This window comes from Sminthopsis crassicaudata, chromosome 2, assembly GCF_048593235.1.
Source record: "Sminthopsis crassicaudata isolate SCR6 chromosome 2, ASM4859323v1, whole genome shotgun sequence".
Lineage (NCBI taxonomy): Eukaryota > Metazoa > Chordata > Mammalia > Dasyuromorphia > Dasyuridae > Sminthopsis > Sminthopsis crassicaudata.
The window spans coordinates 340,033,136-340,048,918 of NC_133618.1; the positions used below are offsets into that span (position 1 = coordinate 340,033,136).

The window sequence follows — 15,783 nt, forward strand, 5'->3', positions numbered from 1 at the left end:
AAGCTCTAAGAAACTAATAAATAGCTCTAATAAAGCAATGTAACTCAAACCAAGATCTCTCCTAACTCTTAAGCACAACTCCCTAATTAACAATACATGGTCTTAGCTCTTCCCTTTCTTTCTAAGTATATACAAATTCATAATCTGTTTTAGAGCCCAAAGAGGGAAGCACTGGAAAGGTTCCCAGAACAGAATCTATACTCTTTACTATTTCTTAATTACTATGGCTCTGCCTTAATTAGGATTAAAGCCTAAGATTTCATTTTTTAAATTATCTTTTTATTCTGAATTACCTTTACAAATTTAAATAATCAGTTTTACAGAGAAATTGTAAAATGATTTGGCCACCTTGGATATTTAGAAGTTACACAAGAAAAAGTAACTCAATCAATTGTCTATGGAACGGCTTCAAGCAAGTCATGTGTATATAGGTATAAGATGTCAGGAAGCTTGGGTCCTGCTATATATGTTTCTATTCGTTGTTTTTCTCTAAATTTGGCCAATAGTTAAGAAGTAAACATCTCCCTTAAGAGAGTCTAACCAATGATCAAAGAGTTATCCCCTTCACCTCTATCTTTTCCTATAAAATACCCATCTTGGAGTATTATCCCCCCCCCCCACCTTAGATCACCAGTCTCCTGATGCTATTGGTCCTGTCCTGATTTATGTAACAATAAAGCCTTTGCCTTTAAGAAACCAGTCTGATGTTCAAGTAATTCCTACCTATTGAACCTTCTCTCCCCCTGCATTTCTTTGGTGTCAAAGCCAGAGAAGGGCCAGAGGATAAGGACAAGTGCTTTGAGCTCCTTTCCCCTTCCCCCAGACTGCTTTCTCTAGAAATTGTTCTAAATTCAGTTTCTCACCAGGATATTAAGTCCTTATTCTTCCTCCTTATTCATGTCCTTCCTTTTCCCTTAAGTCCTCCTGTAGGAGCTTCTGCCTCAGGAGAGACTGGGCAGCATGGTTGAGAGACTTGAATCATCTACATGCAGTCTACTTTCCCATATACTAAGGGATACCTCAGTCAGAGCACATCCTTTTTTCTTTTTTGCACTCAATTTTTGGGATCCCAAAGCCTTTACTACTGAAATCAGAGATAGGAGGACAAGGAACCACCATCCCTCAGACTCCCCACTGGGATCTCTCTGATTTTTAGGTCTTCCTGCCCTAGGAACATCTGGGCAAAACTGGTTGAAGACTTGAACTACTTGCCATGTACCCTATGCAATAAATTTTTAAGACAGGATCTGAAGAAGAAGAGTATGGGTTTCTTTTGTATTATCACCTGGCCTCAATACAATTTAGAAAACCAGAAACAGTAGATTGAACGTATGTCTAATGCTCTTAACTACCATAAGATATAACCTCTTTTCCCTCCCTCCTACTTCAGGGTCCTATACCAGCAGGCTCATGACTCTTGCCTTCTCCTCCTATTTCTTCCCTCTTTCTGTTCCAAGGTCCCATGATAAGCTCAAGAAGCTTGTACTCCTTTTCCTTCCTACTTCTCTCTCACAGGCTTCCCCCTTCCTTCCATTCTTTTCAAACCCCTAACTCACTAGCCCATCTTTGGCCCTGCCAGCCCCAAACCAAGAACATCCTCATTTCCAGGGAGTCAGGCACACGCAAGCCCTGCCCACCACACACACATACCTAGCCCCCTTGTCCCATGGAGCAATGGCTCCTGCATCCCTACTTTGGCTCAGTACTACTCATCTGTTGGGATGTCAGGCTTCACCTTCCACAGTCTCACTGTGGGACTGGAGAGAGCCCCAGACAGAGCCCAGTACATCCTGTAAGTGTGAGGCTCTTGAATAACCTTGCACCTGCAGTGAGAAATGCTCTCCACCATGACCCCTCCAGACAGTGACCTAAATTTGTGGGCTTCCTGCAGATAGAAAAGTTCCTGCTGAGGGAGGAAATCTGAAACAGCACTTCCCCCAAGGAAAGGATAGGCAGTGAAGAGGCAAGACAAAAGATCCCCAGAGAAGGAGAGAGACCAATGGTGTACCAACATTAAATATTTAGCAGAATGAATTTAAGTAGAAAGCCAAGGAAAGTTGTCTAGTTTGAATAAAGGTTTTGGAGATTATAAAAGGAAAATATGAAAGGAATGAGGAAAGAATATGGAAGGTAATAAGTTTGGGTTTGAAAACCCAAAAACATGAAAAGAAGGTTTAAGCAGTTACAGAAAGCAAGAAGAAAACTAATAATCATGGAGATTTTCTGAGATTACAAACCCATATTTGAACTAAATTATAATATATTCTTAAGTGTGATATTTGAGATAGATTACTGCCACTTTTAAAATCCTTGATAATAGACTGGCTGGAAATAGTAAATCTTATAACATGGAAATGTATACAAATTGGAAAATAGATGGATCAAGGAATTTGTTAACTAGTAAATCTTAAGACTAATTAATTAGCATCTTGCAAGACTCAGGAGAAACTCTTGTCACTATTAGAGACACCATGGTCAAACTCACCAACTCTGATCCTGAATTCCAGGCAAGGACCACAGTCCTGACCAGGCAACTTATCTCAAATTCAGCTTCAAACATTCAGTTCCAAAAACTTGTAAAGGGTCCCAAATCCCTCTTTGGGAATTGTTTGATGTGGCCACTTTAAGATCAGTAATAACAGAGACAAGACACAAGCAGAAAAGAAGCATCAGAGGATTAGACAAAAAGCTCAGATTTTTGGCTACTACCATCTCACTGACTATTGCTTTAAATGTAAGAAGGATGAAATTGGTCTTGAGTCTGTCCTCACATCCTTATGTGCCCATGGCAACCTCCTGGACCTTGTTCCGTTCTGTAGGAGGGACACTGGAAAACAGGACTGCTCCTACTAGAGCAAGAGATCTCAGAACCATACTAGTAGTCAATTAGACCCAGATGTAATAGGAAAAAGCTTGCAGTTTTGTCTTTTAGTATATTTCCGAGTAGGGAGAATGAAATAAGGAAACAGCAAGTTCAGAAGTAGCAGTAACATCAATGGTGATGGCAGATCTCAGCCTTCACACTCAAGACAGGTCTCACTTTCAGCAGTTAGCCCAGGCTACAGCAGAGGAATAATAAAGACAGGACTACCAGACCAAAAGGGAATGTGTAGTTCTGTCAACTTTGAACCAACTTTCCCAGCAGTATAACTATTATTACTCAAATCCAAACCCAGGTCAGGATTGGACTGAGGAATGGTGATGAGAGTGGGAATGGTGGGAAATAGTGGGAATCAGATTTTTCCCTTTGGAAATGCTAAAAGCTTAGGTCCACAGCCCATCCCTGAGATCCTGGAAAATAATATAACATTCAATATACCAAGAAAGCAGCAATAGGACAGCCCAGACTTTCCCTCTAAAAGTACGGAAAAAAGTATGGCAGCAAAGCCCAGCCCATCAAGTTCAAAGTCAGGATGAAAACAAATGAAGAATTGACAAATGAAAAATTAATTAAGTTTGTATGGTGACAGGGATAATCAAGGCAAAAATGCTAGGGGAAAAAGTTATGATTCATTTTTTTAAAAAGTTATGGAAAAAAAAAAGACTCCAAAACATCTATAAGTAAAGCCTCCGAGATGGCAGAGCAGCAGGAAATAACTATAAATGGATAAAATACAAAGGAGTTTAACCTATCAAGATATATATAAGAATTACAACCATGATTCATCATAATGAATGTTTCCTACCTCATGGCAGAAAGATGACAGTATAATATTCAGAAGAAATACTTATGATATGGTCAGTGTACAAGTTTGCTTTGCTCAATTATGCTTATAAAATAAGGATTCTTTCTTTCCTTTCTCTCTAGTGAGTGGGGTGTGTAGGAAAGAGGAAAGGAAAAAAAAATAAAATGATCACGGTGGGGGGGGGGAGGTATTTTTTTTTAAGTGCTTTTCTTTTATGGAAGCTTGGGGTCATTAATAGCACAACACAATTTTTCAAATGCAATTTAGCTTACTCTCCTCCTGTTCAATTCTGTTCAGTTCATTGTTGGTGGGATGGCCCAGCTTTATGAATTGGGTTGAAATCTAGACATCTGGAATTCTTTTTGTGCTTAATTCTTATTTCTTTGTGGATCCTACTTTAGGAAATTCTGAAGTGCTATGGAACTTGAAGCAAATAATATTGCAAAATACACTACTAGAAGTAACAAAACAAAAATAACCAAAAAAAAAAAAAAATCCAGTATCTTATTAACTATAAAAAAGCATTTAATTCAGTGGAGTTAACATCATTTTTCTCTCCTCAATGAGGTATGATGCAACTCCAAAACTCTATTAGATTTCTTGAAAATTCCAACAAAAGAATTCTGCTTTGACAACTGATTATTAAGAGACATGAAACTGAGATACTGTCATACTACCATCAGATAAGATGTTCTTGGTCTATGAATGTCTTGCACATAGTAGGTAACAGCTTGTGGAACTTAACTGAAATTTCTGTCTCTGTGACCTGGTCTTATTCCCTTAAGATAACCTAGCCATGTTGCATTCCCAATTTCCTTTTCAATGATGACCTATCAAGCAATTAGACTGTCAGCAAAGCTATCTACAAATGCTGTGGCACAACCTAGCTATCTACAATCCTGTGGCACAATGTCCCAGTAAAAACAACAATTTTTTTTTTTAATGTGAGAGGTTCAGAAATAGGTGCACTGGCTGAAGTTAATTGTACTTTTAAACTAAAGCATGCTCAAGCATGTTTGAAAAGTCACTTTTCATGTAGCACAAATCTAGACTTACATGTGTTTTGAATTTCTACCAAGTTTCCTAGACAATTAACAGGGTGTTGGAAAGGAAGAAAATCTAGAACAACATGGTAGGCAAAGTAAAAATTTTAAGAATACTCACACTTAAAAAATAATGTTCACAAACTTCTCAAGCTAAGACTGTTTTTTGAAATAATAACCAAGTTCAAGTTATTCAATTTTAATCAAGTTACCTAACTTCTAAACTTTAGATTCCTCATCTATATATTGATATGAATAATGTATACACAATTTACCTTAAAGCTAGCTGTTAGAAAACATTTTATAAATTACAAAATATGAACTAAGTTATTCTTTTCTTGTAGTCTTGTAGATAGTAGTTAGACTTCAGTCTTTTCCAGAAATACCTTGTAAAGGGAGTGGAGCTAAGATGGCAGAGAAGATAAACGCGAATTTCTAAGCTCTCTCTTACCCTAAATACCAACTATTTAATTCAGCCTCAAATACTGGTAAAAACCACGAAGATTGGAAATACAATTTACCAGCCAAAGAAAATCTGGAACTTGGGGCAGCTAGGTGGCGCAGTGGATAGAGCACCAGCCTTGAATTCAGGAGGACCCGAGTTCAAATCTGGTCTCAGACACTTTAACACTTCCTAAGCTATGTGACCCTAGGCAAAACACTTAACCACAGCCTCAAAAAAAAAAAAAAAAAAAAAAAAAAAAAGAGAGAGAGAAGAAAATCTGGAATTTCATCAGAAAAGGTCAGTACTGATAGGTGGAGAAAAAGACCAGTGGCAGATAGTGATAGATTAAAGAAAGGCTAGCATATTGTGCTGATCCGGCTGACGAGGCCTCTGGGGTTAGAAAAGCTACAGAGACAGAGGACTCTGGCATACTCTGCTAGCTCTACTCTGCTTGCAAAACAACAGATCAGCAGAGAAATCAAGCCACTTAAAAAAAAAAAAAAAAAAATCCCCAGAAATTGCCTATAGCTACCCCAAACCGGAAGGGACTCAGCACAGATTGAGGCACAGCCTAAAGCGGCCTTCTACTGTCCAGGGCTTTTCCTTGGGGCAGTTAAGAACCTGCAAGGAAGTGGGGGGGACACAGCTCAGGGCAGCCTCTAATCTCACAGTGGGGGGCTTGGCCTGAGGCAGCGAAACTTCCACAGCAGCAACTGTGCTTCCCTGACTTCCCGTCTGTGCCCCGGGGCCAGTCAGCAGCTAATATCCACAGCCCCACTGGGGGGCTTTGGCCTGGGGTTGTGACACTTGCACTGTTCAGCCTCTAGCCTCAGGGCAGTCGCTAGGCCATACAGCAGGGGTTCTTCATTGGGCACTCCCTCAGTCCAGCCATGCTAACCAGCTCTGAATCACTTCCGGTGAGGGGAGGGGGGGGAACTCTCTCCCAGAGCAACCTCGTACTTTTGCAGCCCTTACATAGAACAGCTGCTTTCCAAACTATCTCCCTGAAGGCAGACCCCATAGGTTTTTAAAAATGAGTAAAAAATTGAAGAGAATGATTGACAGCTTCTATACAGAAAAAGAGCAGGTTTCCAACCCCAAGGAGGCTAACAGCAGAGTCTCCAGATAATGCCCTGAAGGGAAATGTTACCTGGCCCCCATCACATAACTCTCTCCTAGAAGAGACTATTAAAGATATAAAAAGAGAATTAGAAGATAAATGGGCAAAGGAAAGAGAAGCTATGTTAGAGAGTAACAACTTCCTGAAATTTTAAATGGAAAAGATAAAGAATTCACAGGAAATGCAGGGAAACAAAATTTGTAAATTGGAAAAGGTTAAAAAAAAAATCACATGAAAGTAGGATCTGTGAATGGGAAAAAGAAAATAACTCACTAAAAAAAAAAAAATTAGTGAAATGGAAAAAATTTCCATAGAGCAAAATAACTCATTTAAAAACTCAATTGGACATATACAAAAAGAAATAAAAAAGCGAATGAAGAAAATAACTCATTAAAAATCAGGACTGAACAAATAGAAATGAATGATTCATTGAGACACCAAGAATCAAACAAATAAAACCAAAAAAATGAAAAGATGGAGAATAACATCAAATATTTACTGGGAAAATTGGAAGACCAGGAAAATAGATCTAGGAGAGATAATCTGATGATCATTGGACTTCCCTAAAATTATGATATAAAAAAAGAGCCTAGATTCTATTTTACAGGAAATCATCAAAGAGAACTGTCCAGAGGTAACAGAACCAGAAGGTAAAATAGGCATTGAAAGAATTCATGGAACACCTTCTGAAAAAGACCTTAAAAAGAAACTACACGGAATATTGTGGCCAAGCTGGAGAACTATTAGACTAAGGAAAAAATATTAAGCAGCTAAGAAAAAACAATTCAAATATCGAGGTGCCACAATAAGGGATACTCAAGATCTGGCTGCATCCACGTTAAAGGATCGAAGGGCCTGGAATCTGATATTCCGAAAGACAAAAAAATTTGGAATGCAGCCAAGAATAAACTACCTAGCTAAGTTTAGCATTTTCTTCCATGGAAGAAGATGGACATTTAATGAAACAGATGAATTCCATGTGTTTCTAAGAAAAAAACCAAATCTAAACAAAAAATTTAATCTCCAACCACAAGAATCAAGAGAAGCAGAAAAAGGTAAAAGGAACTCTTGAGAACTGTATTTTTTTGGTGGATATACATTAAGTCCACATGTATAATCTGATCTTACTGATATATTAAAAAAAAAAAAAAAAAAAGAAAGGAAGTAGAAATGGAAATGGGATACTGTCAGAAAATGGGGAAGAAAAGGGGAGATAAAAAGAGGGAAACTACACCCCAGGAAGAGGCAAAGAAAATTTATCATATCTGAGGGAATTTAGAGAGGTATAGGAACATTGTGCAAATCTTACTCTCATCAGAGTTGGCGAGAAGAGTAAATAACTGACATGTTTTTCAGAGAATTCTCTCTCACCTCATTAAAAGGGGGGAGAGGAAAAGGGAAAAGGAAAGGAGTAATAAGGGAAGGGTATAAGAAAGAGGAAGGGATTTAAAAGGAGGGGGGAGGGATGCTAAAAAGGGAGGGCTGCGTGACACAAGTGGGGCCCATTAGTTTAATACTAGGGAAGGGGTTCAGGGTGGACAAGGGGGGAAAAAAGCATAATCTGGGGATAACATAATGGCAGGAAATACAGTAATTTTAACTGTAAATGTGAATGGGATGAACTCTCTCATTAAACGGAGGCAGACAGCAGACTGGATCAAAAATCAGAACCCTACAATATGTTGCTTACAGGAAACACATTTAAAGCAGGGAGATACAAAGTAACGGTAAAAGGCTGGAGCAGAATCTATTATGCTTCAAATGAAGTCAAAAAAGCAGGGGTAGCCATCCTTAGGTCAGATCAAGCAAAAGCAAAAATTGATCTAATTAAAAGAGATAAGAAAGGAAACTATATCTTACTAAAGGGTAGCATAGACAATGAAGCCATATCAATATTAAACATATATGCACCAAATGGTATAGCATCTAACTTCCTAAAGGAGCAGTTAAGAGAGTTGCAAGAAGAAACAGACAGCAAAACTATAATAGTGGGAGATATCTCAATGTTGCACTCTCAGAATTAGATAAATCAAACCACAAAACAAATAAGAAAGAAATTAAAGAGGTAAATAGAATATTAGAAAAAATAAGTATGATAGATCTTTGGAGAAAACTGAATGGTGATAGAAAGGAGTATACTTTCTTCTCAGCAGTTCGTGAAACCTATACAAAAACTGACCATATATTGGGACATAAAGAGCTCAAAATTAAATGCAGGAAGGCAGAAATAGTAAATGCCTTCTTCTAAGATCACAATGCAATAAAAACTACATTCAACAAGAAGTTAGGGGTAAATAGATGAAAAAGTAATTGGAAACTAAATAATCTCATCTTAAAGAATGACTGGGTGAAGCAGCAAATTGTAGAAACAATAATTTCACCCAAAATAATGACAACGATGAGACATCATACCAAAATTTGTGAGATGCAGCTAAAGCGGTAATAAGGGGAAAATTTGTATCTTTAGAGGCTTACTTGAATAAAAAAGAGAAATAGAAGATCAATGAATTGGGCTTGCAACTTAAAAAGCTAGAAAAAGACCAAATTTAAAACCCCCAACCAAATACTAAACTTGAAATTCTAAAATTAAAAGGAGAAATTAATAATATTGAAAGTAAAAAAACTATTGAATTGATAAATAAAACTAAGAGTTGGTTTTATGAAAAAAACAATAGATAAACCTTTGGTAAATGTGATCAGAAAAAGGAAAGAGGAAAATCAAATTGTTAGTCTTAAAAATGAAAAGGGGGAACTTTCCACCAATGAAGAGGAAATTAGAGCAATAATGGGTTACTTTGATAACCTAAGTGAAATGGATGATAACCTCCAAAAATATAGGCTTCCCAGATTAACAGAGGAAGAAGTAAATTGCTTAAATAGTCCCATTTCAGAAAAAGAAATAGAACAAGCCATTAATCAACTCCCTAAGAAAAAATCCCCAGTATCACATGGATTTACATGTGAATTCTACCAAACACTTAAATAAGAATTAGCCACAATGATATATAAGCTATTTGAAAAAATAGGTTATGAAGTAGTCCTACAAAACTCCTTTAATGAGACAAGACATGGTACTGTTAACTAAACCAGGTAGGATGAAAACTGAGAAAGAAAACTATAGACCAATCTCCTTAATGAATACTGAAGCTAAAATCTTAAATATTAGCAAAAAGAGTACATAAAATCATCCCCAGGATAATACAATATGATCAAGTAGGGTTTATATCAGGAACGCAGGGCTGGTTTAATATTAGGAAAACTATTAGTATAATTGACTATATTAATAATCAAATTAACAAAAACTATATGATCATCTCAATAGATGCAGAAAAAGCATTTGATAAAATCTGACATCCATTCCTACTAAAAACACTTGAGAGGATAGGAATAAATGGACTTTTCCTCAAAATAGTCAGGAGCATATATTTAAAACCATCAGTAAGCATCATATGTAATGTGGATAAACTGGAACCTTTCCCAGTAAGAGCAGGAGTGAAACAAGGCTGCTCAGTATCACCATTATTATTCAATATTGTATTAGAAATGCTAGCCTTGGCAATAAGAGTCAAGAAAGAGATTAAAGGAATTAAAGTAGGTAAGGAGGAAACCAAACTATCACTCTATGCAGATGATATGATGATATACTTAGAGAACCCCAGAGATTCTAATAAAAAGTTATTAAAAATAATTCACAACTTTAGCAAAGTTGCAGGATACAAAATAAATCCACATAAATCCTCAGCATTTTTATACATCACCAACAAAATCCAACAGCAAGAAATACAAAGAGAAATTCCATTCAAAACAACTGTCGAGAGTATAAAATATTTGGGAATCCATCTACCAAAGAAAAGTCAGGAATTATATGAGCAAAATTGCAAAACACTTGCCACAAAAATAAAGTCAGATGTAAATAATTGGAAAGACATTAAGTGCTCTTGGATAGGCCGAGCGAATATAATAATGATGACAATATTCCCTAAATTAATCTATTTAGTGCCATACCAATCAGACTCCCAAGAAACTATTTTAATGACCTAAAAAAAATATATCAAAATTCATATTTTGAATAAAAGGTGGAGAATTTCAAGGGAATTAATAAAAAATTTAAAAAAAATCAAATGAAGGTGGCCTGATCTAACCTGATCTAAAACTATATTATAAAGCAGCTGTCACCAAAACCATTTGGTATTGGCTAAGAAATAGACTAGTTGATCAGTGGAATAGCTTAGGTTCACAGGACAAACTATAGCAGTCTAGCATATGACAGACCCAAAGATCCCAACTTTTGGGATAAGAATTCATTATTTGGCAAAAACTGTTGGGAAAACTGGAAATTAGTCTGGCATAAATTAGATATGGACCCACATTTGACATCACATACTAAAATAAGATCAAAATGGGTCCAAGATTTAGGCATAAAGAACGAAATCATAAATAAATTGGAGGAACATGGGATGGTTTACCTCTCAGACTTGTGGAGGAGGAAGAAGTTTGTATCCAAAGGAGAACTAGAGACCATTATTGATCACAAAATAGAAAATTTTGATTATACCAAATTAAAAAGTTTCTGCACAAACAAAACTAATGCAAACAAGATTAGAAGGGAAGTAACAAATTGGGAAAACATTTTTACAGTTAAAGGTTCTGATAAAGGCCTCATCTCCAAAATATACAGAGAATTGACTTTAATTTATAAGAAATCAAGCCATTTTCCAACTGAAAAATGGTCAAAGGATATGAACAGACAATTTTCAGATGATGAAATTGAAACTATTTCCACTCATATGAAAGAGTGTTCCAAATCACTATTGATCAGAGAAATGCAAATTAAGACAACTCTGAGATACCACTACAAACCTGTCAGATTGGCTAAGATGACAGGAACAAATAATGATGAATGTTGGAGGGGCTGTGGGAAAACTGGAACACTGATGTATTGTTGGAGAAGTTGTGAAAGAATCCAACCATTCTGGAGAGTAATCTGGAATTATGCCCAAAAAGTTATCCAAATGTGCATACCCTTTGACCCAGCCATACTACTATTGGGCTTATATCCCAAGGAAATACTAAAGAAGCGAAAGGGACCTGTATGTGCCAAAATGTTTGTGGCAGCCCTTTTCATAGTGGCTAGAAACTGGAAAATGAATGGATGTCCATCAATTGGAGAATGGTTGGGTAAATTATGGTATATGAATGTTATGGAATATTATTGTTCTGTAAGAAATGACCAACAGGAGGAATACAGAGAGGCTTAGAGAGACTTACATCAACTGATGCTGAGTGAAAAGAGCAGAACTAGGGGATCATTATACACTTCAACGATGATACTGTATGAGGATGTATTCTGATGGAAGTGGATATCTTCAGCATAGAGAAGAGCTAATCCAATTCTAATTGATCAATGATGGACAGAATCAGCTACATCCAGAAAAGGAAATGAGTGTAAACTGTGCATTTTTTTTTGTTGTTGTTTTGTTTTTGTTTCTCTTCCCAGATTATTTTTACCTTCCAAATACAATCCTTCCTTTGCAACAGCAACAACAACAAAATTCGGTTCTGCACATATATATTGTACCTAGGATATACTATAAGATATTTAATATGTATGAGAATGCCTGCCATTTAGGGGAGGGGGTGGAGGGAAGGAGGGGAAAAATTCGGAACAGAAGGGAGTACAAGGGAGAATGTTGTAAAAAAAAAAAAATTTAACTATGCATATGTACTGTCAAAGAAAATGTTATAATTATAAAAATTAATAAAAAAAAAAAAGATAAGATCAAAATAGATCCATGATTTAGGCATAAAGAATGAGATCATAAATAGATTAGAGGAAAAGAGAATAGTTTACCTCTCAGACTTGTGGAGGAGGAAGGTATTTGTGACCAAAGGAGAACTAGAGATCATTATTGATCACAAAATAGAAAATTTTGATTACATCAAATTAAAAAGCTTTTGTACAAACAAAACTAATGCAAACAAGATCAGAAGGGAAGTAACAAATTGGAAAAATATTTTTACAGTTAAAGTTCTGATAAAGGCCTCATCTCCAAAATATACAGAGAATTGACTTTAGTTTATAAGAAATCAAGCCATTCTCCAATTGATAAATGGTCAAAGGGTATGAAAAGACAATTTTCAGATAGTGAAATTGAAACTTTTTCCACTCACATGAAAGAGTGTTCCAAATTAAGACAACTCTGAGATATTATTACACACCTGTCAGATTAGCTAAGATGACAGGAACAAATAATGATGAATGTTGGAGAGGATGTGGGAAAATTGGGACACTGATGCATTGTTGGTGGAGTTGTGAAAGAATCCAAACATTCTGGAGAGCAGTTTGGAACTATGCCCAAAAAGTTTTCAAACTGTGCATACCCTTTGATCCAGCAGTGCTACTACTGGGCTTATATCCCAAAGAAATACTAAAGAAGGGAAAGGGACCTGTATGTGCTAAAATGTTTGTGGCAGCCCTTTTTGTGTGGCTAGAAACTGAAAAATGAATGGATGCCCATTAATTGGAGAATGGCTGGGCAAATTATGGTATATGAATGTTATGGAATATTATAGAGAGGCTTAGAGAGACCTACATAAACTGATGCTGAGTGAAATGAGCAGAACCAGGAGATCATTATACACTTTAACAACGATACTGTATGAAGATGTATTCTGATTGAAGTGGATATCTTCGACATAGAGAAGATCTAATTCAGTTCCAGTTGTTCAATGATGGACAGAATCAGCTACAGCCAGAGAAGGAATACTGAGAATTGAGTGTAAACTTTTTACACTATTGTCTTTCTACCCAGGTTACTTTTACCTTCTGAATCCAATTCTTACTGTGCAACAAGAAACTCTGTTTTACACACATATATTGTATCTAGGATATACTGTATATAACACATGTAACATATATGGGATTGCCAGTCATCTAAAGGAGGGGGTAGAGGGAGGGGAAAATTCAGAAAAGAAATGAGTACAAGGGATAATGCTGTAAAAAAATTATCCGTGCATATGTAATGTTCAAAAAATTATAATTATAAAATTAAAATAAAGAAAGAAATACCTTGTAAAGATCTTAGTGTTCCATTTTGATGACGTCTAAATTATTTTGAGGGGTGACATTTTGATGAACTTTAGAATATTTATTTGACAACTGGAATTTTACTTTAGTATCTTATTTGAATATTATTTTCTAGACTTGGACTTTTTAAATATTTTAGAAATGGAAAAGTTTGGAAATTTTAAAATTTCATAGCATAAATATGATTGCTTTTAGAAATTTCCAACCGTTGATAGTTCATATTTTGTAATTTATAGCATGTTTTCTACATAACGTTAAGATAAATCATATAATTTAAAAGAAATCCTCTGAGTCCCATAAGAAATTTGGTCAAATAGTAAGAAAAAAAATCTCCCCAAAGAAAGTCATATTATAAGCCTATAAAGAAAATATTTGACCCAAGAAATGTATGCAAATTAAAAGTTTATCAAATTTAATCAATAACAAATGAGCATTTAAATGCCAATTATGAACTATAACACAGAGTATGTCATTAATAGAATAATACACAATTTAAAAATATTTACATCCAAAACACTTTACCTTGCACCATTGTTCCTAACTACTTCAACAATTTCTCCAACAAAATATCGATCCTTGACATAAACAAAGATATCATCACAAATTTCATGTAGTCTTGAGCGATGGGTAAGAGTAGTCAAATATAAAACTGGAATTATTAGTGGTTCTGGAAAACTCTGAAGATTCTGTCTTGCTTTTTTCTCTGATTCAAGGGCTTCCTGATAGGTGAGTCCAGGTTTGCCAGTTACAGCACAGCTCCACACAAGACTATTACACAGAATAGTTCGTTCAAAAAAATCACTGCAATTTAAAAAAAGAAAAAGAAATTATACAGAATTCTAAGAATACATTCATTTTAATAATACATACAGCATGCTACCTCTGAAGAAAATTTATGTTAAGTCAAAACAATTCAGCATTTCCCCTTAGAATTTCGTTTATACTTAAAATAAATCCAACTAAGTGGATATCTTCAACATAAAGAAGATCCAACTCACTTCCAGTTGATCAATGATGGACAGAAATAACTACACCCAGAGAAGGAATACTGGGAAGTGAATGTAAATTGTTAGCACTACTGTCTATCTACCCAGGTTACTTATACCTTCGGAGTCTAATACTTAACATGCAACAAGAAAATTGGATTTACACACATATATTGTATCTAGGTTTTATTGTAACACATGTAAAATGTATGGGATTGCCTGTCATCAGGGGGGAGGGAATGAAGGGAGGGGGGGGAATAATTTGGAAAAATGAATACAAGGGATAATATTATAAAAAAAAATTACTCATGCATATATACTGTGAAAAAAAATTCTAAATAAAAAATAAATAATAAATCCAACTATTTATAATTAGAACTTGATCTTATTTCCTATGACATTATAAATAACAAATTCAACAAGATAGAAACCATGTAGGTAGGAATCAGTGAATAGCTAGAATAATAGTTTTGAAATTAACAAGTCAGAAAGATAGAAAGCAGTATGTAATAAGAACGTATTTACTAGGCACTGTGCTAGGAACTGGTACTAAATATACAAAAAATAGAAACTCCTTTCTCAAGAAGTTTATTTTCTAAGAGGAAGACATAACATATAAAGGGAGTGATAACAATGCAGTTTTGACTTAAGGATTACTCATAAGTGGCAAATATAACATCCTTTCCAGGATTTTATTATCATTTTGAGAGCAAGAAGATGCAAGCTAGAAGAAAAGACAGAGTAAGAGTCAAGGCACACATCTAGATGCCCAGAGTAAATGACATTTGAAATATTAGTCATAGGCAATAACAAATTAGGTGAGCTTTTACTTACTCAATTCATTCACCAACTAGGACCAATCAAGGCCCAAATAATCAAGTTTCAAAATAAAGTGGATTAACTGTCCCATGGAGGGAAAAGAAGGTCTAATACAGGTAGTGAGATAAGAAAAGCTATAGAGCATTGATTAAATCAGATCATATATCAAGTCAAAGGCAGACTACAGAAAGCATGAATTATAGCATGATGTCTGGGATCTGATATAATGAGCTTTTACTCCCTCATCAATCAGGACACCCTCAACTTTCAAGAGTTCAAGTCTTGATTTTGATACAGACTAGCTAATTATAGACCTGTGAAGAAATCAATAGCCACCCAGAGCCTTTTGGGCAAGGCTCAATGACTCCAAGTAGTACAGCAGCAGACACTGAAGAAATCAAAAGCCTAGTTCTTACTTCACTCTCCATAGCCTCCCCCACCCCCACCCCGCCTCTCCATTCAAAATCTGAAATGAAAATCAACTTTGCTTTCTTCTGAGTTCTGTTCTAGAAGCAAAAACATTTTTGCTATATGAATTATACTGAAATTCTTATTTTCACATGTTTCCCAGTATGCCAAATCATAGTATTACTCCAC

The 15,783-nt window shown here is 35.7% G+C and overlaps 1 protein-coding gene across 7 annotated transcripts in view; it reads right to left on the minus strand.

Annotated features, from left to right (window-relative positions):
* BAZ1A (bromodomain adjacent to zinc finger domain 1A) overlaps positions 1-15,783 on the minus strand; it is a 207,151-nt gene that overhangs the window by 84,900 nt on the left and 106,468 nt on the right. For all 7 annotated transcript variants that reach the window (XM_074290578.1, XM_074290574.1, XM_074290579.1 and 4 more), the window contains one exon: positions 13,904-14,182. In XM_074290578.1, coding sequence (XP_074146679.1) covers positions 13,904-14,182 — 279 coding nt within the window. The remainder of the gene's footprint in view (positions 1-13,903; positions 14,183-15,783) is intronic.